General features: G+C 41.3%; 1 protein-coding gene across 1 annotated transcript in view; it reads left to right on the top strand.

The window, feature by feature from the left end:
• Window positions 1–1,337: 1,337 nt before the first annotated feature.
• Window positions 1,338–7,701, top strand: part of LOC115822763 (protein lifeguard 3-like) — a 110,127-nt gene continuing 103,763 nt past the window's right edge. Inside the window, exons 1-8 of the mRNA XM_030786681.1 lie at window positions 1,338–1,434; window positions 4,451–4,741; window positions 5,198–5,268; window positions 5,441–5,505; window positions 5,642–5,695; window positions 5,924–5,974; window positions 6,087–6,126; window positions 6,335–6,372. Of these exons, the coding sequence (XP_030642541.1) occupies window positions 1,338–1,434; window positions 4,451–4,741; window positions 5,198–5,268; window positions 5,441–5,505; window positions 5,642–5,695; window positions 5,924–5,974; window positions 6,087–6,126; window positions 6,335–6,372 (707 nt within the window). The remainder of the gene's footprint in view (window positions 1,435–4,450; window positions 4,742–5,197; window positions 5,269–5,440; window positions 5,506–5,641; window positions 5,696–5,923; window positions 5,975–6,086; window positions 6,127–6,334; window positions 6,373–7,701) is intronic.

The following is a 7,701-nucleotide window of genomic DNA, read 5'->3' on the forward strand; positions in this document are numbered from 1 at the left end:
TGGATTAACTAGTTCCTACGTTAACTAAGTGACTACAATCGGGAGGTCAGTCAGATACCTGCTTGAGGGTGAAATGCTGTGAACACTGAATGCCGTGATTAAAAATGTACACATTCCTCATCGCAGGAGGAGTTGTGAATATCTGTGGGTTTAAAACTTGTCTAGGGCAACTTCAAGGGAAATACGAGGTAAAATCGTAACAAACCGCTTGCTGACGTTACTAAACCTGTTTCTATCAACCAGTACCATTTTACCAGATGCTATACCTCTTTCCAGCAAATAAATTCCTTTCGTCTTGCAGCGAAAAGTTTCCTTTCTTATGTGACTCAAAAGATTTGATGTGAAGTTTAAGCGTTAATTTCCATTAAATAGTTGGATGGAAATCCAGCTACTGTTGTGACAGCATTATATTGTGCATTTCTTGAGACAGGGCATGCCTTTTATGCTACTTCTGGTTAAAGTGGGAGGGTTGACAGGTCTGACGGTTCATCACGTGCCTGCACATTCTTCGTAATTTACTGCTGCACTAAATGACAGATCAGACACCCCATATCGCAACTGTAGCGTAGGCGAACTCAACAAGCCAGTCCACTCTTGGGTTTCGGTGCAAAGAACGGAGGACTGAACCGGCTTGTTGAGTACGCCTACGCTACAGTTGCGATACGGGGTGTCTGATCTGTCATTTAGTGCAGCAGTAAATTACGAAGAATGTAATTGTGATGAACCGTCAGACCTGTCAACCCTCCTGTTTTCCGAGTTTCTCCCGCATTATAGCCTTCTCTCCCGCAGTGCTCCCGTTTTAATATTTTCCCTTGAATCTCCCGTATTTTTAACCTTTCATAACTTTAGGTTCTGGGGCCTGGTGGTGGAGTAGCTAGACATTTATTTTTTAGCTATGGGAATGTCTGTGTGCGTTTCCATCAGCTGTGTTATGCGGATTAAAAATGTACACATTCCTCATCGCAGGAGGAGTTTTGAATATCTGTGGGTTTAAAACTTGTAGGGCAACTTCAACGGAAATGCGCTGGAAGGCGAAAGGAATTTATTTGCCGGAAAGAGGTAATTACTCACTCACTCATTATCTAAGCCGCTTGTCCTGATTAGGGTCGCGGGGGGTGCTGGAGCCTATCCCAGTGCTCATAGGGCGAAAGGCGAGGAAACACCCTGGACGGGTCGCCAGTCCATCGCAGGGCAGACACACAGACAAACACACTCACACACACATTCATACCTAGGGGGCAATTTAGTGTCTCCAAGTCACCTAACCTGCATGTTCTTTGGACTGTGGGAGGAAACCGGAGCTCCCAGAGGAAACCCCACGCAGACACGGGGAGAACATGCAAACTCCACACAGAAAGGACCTCGGCTGCCGAGACCTTCTTGCTGTGAGGCGACAGCGCTACCTACTGCGCCACCACGCCACCGGCCTAAAAGGTAAGTAGCATCTGGTAAAATGATACTGGTTGATGGAAACAGGTTTAGTAACGTCAGCAAGGGGTTTGTTGCGATTTTACCTCGTATTTCCGTTGAAGTTGCCCTACAAGTTTTAAACAGACAGATATGCAAAACTCCTCCTGCGATGAGGAATGTGAACATTTTTAATCACAGCATTCAGTGTTCACAGCATTTCACCTTCAAGCAGGTATCTGACTGACCACCCAATTGTAGTCACTTAGTTAATGTGGGAACTAGTTAACCCAATCCTTGTTGATATTTTAAAGTTCTGGGAGGGAAATCCTCCCTTATTTTTAAAGCCCAATGTTGACAGGTATGGACCGTGAGTGAAAGTCGCGCCAGCTCACTTTTGTCCGTCCAATAAATTTCTAAATAAATTTCTAGCTACGCCACCGCCAGGCCCAGAACCTAATGTTATGAAAGGTTAAAATACGGGAGATTCAAGAGAAAATGTTAAAACGGGAGCACTGCGGGAGAGAAGGCTATACTACAGGAGAAACGCAGAAAAAACGGGAGGGTTGACAGGTCTGTCTTGGGTGTTAGACATCACTAACGTCTTCCCTTCCTAATGTAGGAACTAGTTAATCCAATCCTTGTTGATTTTTTACGGTTGGGGGGGGGGGTCCTTTCTTATTTTTAAAGCCCAGTGTTGACAGGTATGACCCAAAACAGTGATCATACTTATCCCTGGAGGGCGCTGTACAGCGCCTTTTCAAACCTGATCCCTTGACCTGACTGTTTACAGTCTTTGACCATGTAAGCTTGGTCATTATTTTCAGCCATGATACATTTCTCATCTCTTGAACGGGAGAGGCCAGTGGATGTGTTCTGGAGCACAATTTAAAGACCTAATGTATTCCTAATGTATTGATCTAACAAAGATCTTCCCCGTGATTTGAGCCTCGAAGGCCTCGTGTGTGTTATTTATTGAAAAGTATTGAAAAGTCCACTTACGGAGAACACATTCATGTGGACTTTGTAGCAGTTGGTGTATCATGACGTGACCAAGATAAAAAGGTTTGAAAATGAAACAGCACGAACAGCAGGCAAACTGAGATTCTTAGAATAGCGTGGTTGATCTGAGATTCAGAGCCTCCAACTGGCATCATCATTGCTCAAAGCATCTGGATGGCGTATGTATGAATGGTGTACGAACTCTAGCACCGCCACATATGGGTTTTAGGATTCCTTTTTAATTCAAGGTTAACAGTATAAGGGAATGAAAGGAATCCGTATAATATAACATTCCATCCTCTACATGTATTATGGTTGTTTTAATTTATACCGGTCTTTCGTTCTGTTTTCATTTGCTGTGTTTGGGTGAATCAGCTGGCCGTCAAACCTGTCAGCTGACGCGCCAACCCGGGAACTTTTCAAATGCTTTTAAAAAGAAACGCGGGTGTGGCAGGAGAGAGAGGCGAAAAGAAAGTCAGGGAGTCTGCGGGGGACCTGAACGCCGAGATAAAAAAAAGTGCACTTGAAATAAATGAAACGGAAGTTTCCTTAAACTTACATTCACCGAAGTTTCAGGGCTGAGCGCGGGGTAATGTCCTCTGATCCCCAGTCTGCCAAAGCGGTGAGATTGTTCTTTTTTTTCTTTTTTTGCTGGTTCCATTGTGGATTATCTTTTTTGCTGTTTGTTGGTTTTTTGGGGACTCTTTTTTGGTGTAAATTTTTGGTTGCCTTTTTCGTATTTCGTTGGATTACACGCTGTTTTTGAATGACTTTCTACATTGGTTGCGCGAGGACATAAAGCGCAGCTAGCGTTTTACTGATGGAACTGTAAGAACTGTAGGCTATTTGGTTTGTGTGTGAATGATAGGTGTTGGGTGTATGTTTGTGTTTGATGGTGGGTTAATGACAATATATTTAAAAAACGGCATCTTCTGTGTTGCATATTTATTTTATGTACCGATCCGAATTTTCCGCAATTAAAGAAAGAAACGTCAATCAATTTTAAGCCGTGTGTTTGTTGGTAATAATCGCTGTTTGATAGCTGATCGTTACAAGCAAGTAGCCCTAGTTCACTTGATCAGCTTTCCCTTGAATATAATAACTAGCCTACTAAGTGGATTAATCTTGCCTTTGGTATAGACACACTTATTGTTGAGGTTTTTTTTGTAATCCACGGTGCTTAACTTCTCTTAAAAGTCTAATTTTAAACATTAAAAGATAATATTTTCAGGTTGTCTGTCTAGAGGGAAGTAAACGTCGCTCTGGTAACTGGAGCTCCACCCAAGAGGTTCTTACAGCGTCGTCCCGTGTCCGAGAGATGTCATGGAACAGAATCCGTCAGCTGTTCTGTAGTTCGGACAATAGCCCTCCGTCGAACACAGAGCTGACATTACACATTAGTTGGACGACATTAGTTCGACGTTTATCGACCGTTTTATAGAACGGGCTACAGTTTTCAGAGAGGAGAGTCAACGTGGTAAGTAAAACTGATTTATGAGGTTAACCGTACTGCGCTAGTTGCTTTGGAGTACCCTGCATGTTACGCTGCAGTACTACGCTGTTCGCTGCGTCTGGTTGCCGGGTGATGTGACTGAGCAATTGAAAAGGGTCATGTTTCATAGCCTGGAATTACTCAGTTTGCATCCTTACATTTTATGTGCTATATCTGTGATTATTACATTGTTTGAACAAATAATCAGAAGCTCATAAGCACATTCTTTGAAATCATGTTTCATATTTTTGAAAAATGAATGTGTTTGAGTACAAACCGTCTGAACTATGGCGACACATGGTAAATGTTGTTGCTGAATGGAAAATCCAACACACTCCCTGTTACAGCCTCCCTTTGAAAAACAAAATATCATGTTAAATATGATAGATAGACAATAGATATTGCACAAATTCCACACTACTCTGCGACATAACAATTCTGTTCTCATGTCTCCTGTGTCTGACATTCAGACTTTTTTAGTAATACAATTCTGTTGTGCTGTTAAGTTCTTAACCCAGTATGTGTGATGAGTTTCTAAACTGAACGCAGTTTTGTTCTCCTCATCGCTCAAGAATATCACCATGTTCAAATCAGACCTCCCACCAAGTTATGAAGAATCAAGGAATCAGCAGTTTGGTCATGCACATGGGAGCTACCCAGCAGCTCCAGGATATGGATACCCTACCTTTGGGAACCCTGCCCAACCTGCCGTCTACCCTGGTCCTGGTGCCTATCCTCAGGCAGGGATGTGGCAGGGTCCTGGCTACCCTTCACCTGGCCTGCCATCCATGATGCCACCAGTTCTGTCTCCAGGGATGCCTATGTCAAACCCAGGCCCCGGTGAGCAATAATGATAGAATGCCGTGATGAATTTGCATGAATAATGTTTGTTGGATGTTAATGAAAAATCTATATTTAAGGTCACCTCACCCAAGATAACACTGTTCTCCGGTTGTCCTGTTTCTAATTGAGAATGATACTACACAATATTATGCTGTACCGTTTGTTGACAGAGAAACCTGCTGTGGAGAGGTGTAAATAAACAGTAAGAGATGCCAGTAATAGCAACTGATGGTTTTATACTAGCAGAAAGGGAAAGTACAGAAGCACACACATGCATGAAAATTCTTCATCTTCTTCACTGCCTCTCTAAATGTACTTTAACTGACAATCTGTTTTGTGTAAATATGTGAATATAGCAAGGCCTCTGGAGAAATGCTGGCATGTATATTTGGATTGTGATTGTGTAATTAAATAAATCAGCTTTGCTCTGTTGTATTTTTGTGTATGGCACAGGAGACATGGAGGACTTTGCATCAAATCCACTGTGGGATAGCGTGGCTGTTCGCCATGCGTTCATCAGAAAGGTACCTTTGTTTACTGCTTTGAGGAAGCCAGTGAAAAGTTCAGAACAATATTATAAATTATATGTAGAAATGTGTTCTATTTTGTCTACTGATTTTAATGTATGTTAGGCAAATGTTATCAAGTATCACTGTCATTGTATCTAACCACATTCAAACCTATATGCTCACACAGGTCTACATTATTTTGGGTGTTCAGCTTATTGTCACTGCTTCAATTGTGGCTGTGTTCACCTTTATGTAAGCACAACGACAATTATATATATATATATATATCATGAATAATATTTTTTTTTTAAATGTCATCATTGCTATTACTGCTATTTCTCACCTGAGTCATTTATCTGTATGATTTTATTTACATCTTTTGTTACAGCGATCCTGTGCGTCTGTTCGTAATCCAGTATCCAGGCATTTATTGGGCTTCATTGTGATTTTTTTTTTAAATGCATTGATCAGGCAAAGAGAGCGAAATAAGCTTATGTCACTTATTCTCACCCTGTGTTCTCAGGACTTGTTTTACTGAATTCTCTCTGTCATTGGACATCTCTGTAATATTACCATCGTTCATCGGTGACCTGTGATGTAATGAAAAAGCTTAGGACATGTAGAAAGCATGTGGTTATGTCTGAACACTCTGATGTGTTTATTTTATCAGTGGTGTTTTCTTTGTCACTTACCTGGTCCTGGTCTGCTGTGAGGGACCTAGGTGAGCTTCCTTACATTCTCTCTATGTGAGACACCTCATTTCACTTTTCATCTGTTGAGTGCATAGCGGGATGTTACTTTTTGCATCGCGAACAATCAACCACTGTCTTTAGGAGGCGTTACCCATGGAATCTAGTTCTGCTGGCTGTCTTTGTGAGTACCATTCTGCCATGTCAGCAGAATGTAAATTTGATAAGAGGAAACTGCAGTTAATCATTACTCCTGAGCAGTTTACAAATATGTGGCATGTTAGCAAGCTAAAAGGTTTAGCTTTATTTGATGTGTACTTCTAAAACAGGTAAGATTTGAAATGTTTTTTCAGCATATAAATGAATTAATCATTTATGTCCTTCTTTCATAGACTCTAACCTTGTCCTACATGACTGGAACAATATCAAGGTCAGATTCAATATCAGTCCAGTGACACTGTGTAAAATGTTTGTTGTGGATCAGCACACAAGTTTGTCGTTGTAATAACGGCCTTTTTTCTCTCTCATTTCTCGTTGGGTTTTTTTTTCAGTTATCATGACACCAAAGCAGTGTTCCTAGCCATTGGAATTACAGCATTAGTGTGTATAACTGTCACCGTTTTCTGCTTTCAACCCAAGGTAAAGCTGTGATACTCTTATCAACTGGTCGTGTGTGAATGTGCCTTTGTGGTCAGTGTCAAATAAACGAACTGGAGCAAAAGCACGCTTTATTTGGTGGTGGTGGAATCCGGCAGCATGTCTGCTTGCGCCAAAGCTTAACTCAGAGAACTGTTACCGTGATCGGCCTTTTATACCATGAAGCAAACAGACAATAGGTGTACAAATGTTGCTTGATGCAAATCAGAATCTAGGTGTTAATGCTAAAGTCCCCTTTTGTCTGTGATGGCTGCCATTTGCCCATTACTGGTTGTATTTTGCCTTAATCAATTGCTCTTGGCTCCAACAGTAACGTGGCGCCAAAGGTATGAAGCTTTCTTTGTATCTATGGTAATACGACCATCAGGTTAAACAGTTCTCCTATCATGAACCATGTCTGTTCAGATGTCACTATAATCTTACATTCCCCCCCCTTTGATCATAACAAAATATGATCACAAAAAGAAATAATTGTAAGAAAATACATGAACAGAGGGAGGAAAAAGAACAGATAAAGAAACCAAGATATGTTGATAGTAATCATGTACACAGCCTAATACTGATGTTACAGCCTGCACCTCAGTTTGGACTTTTAGTTTGTCATGTCTTTGTGTGCCTGATCTCTGTCTGTCTCCGCCCCTCACTTGTTCCCGTTTGTCTAATTATTGACCTTGTTAATTTTACCCAATCCTGTTTTGCCCTGTTTAGTTTCTCCTTCTACTTAAGTCCTAGTGTTTTCCTTGTCTATTGTCTATCGTTGTTTGTGTATTTTGCGCACTGTCAAGCTGCACCTTTTTGTTATCGGCTTTTGTTATCAGTTTGCACTTGTATTTTTATCTTCTTTTGTCAGTAAAGTCTTCCGTTTGTCACCGTCAACCATCGTGTCTTGCACTTGGGTCCTGCACCACACCACCAGCGAGACAACTGAGTACAGGCACCTCTGCTTACAGTATAAAATAAAAATATCTTTTTATGATGATGCATAAATATTGAAAGGATGTACAGCATTATTAAAAATGACATTGTTGGCATGGTGGATGATTGCATTCCACAGTTATGGTGCTGGATTGTATTGGTGGACGAGATCTCCTGAAGCAGGCTG

The sequence above is a fragment of the Chanos chanos genome, chromosome 10 (genome assembly GCF_902362185.1).
Source record: "Chanos chanos chromosome 10, fChaCha1.1, whole genome shotgun sequence".
NCBI classification, from domain to species: Eukaryota; Metazoa; Chordata; class Actinopteri; order Gonorynchiformes; family Chanidae; genus Chanos; species Chanos chanos.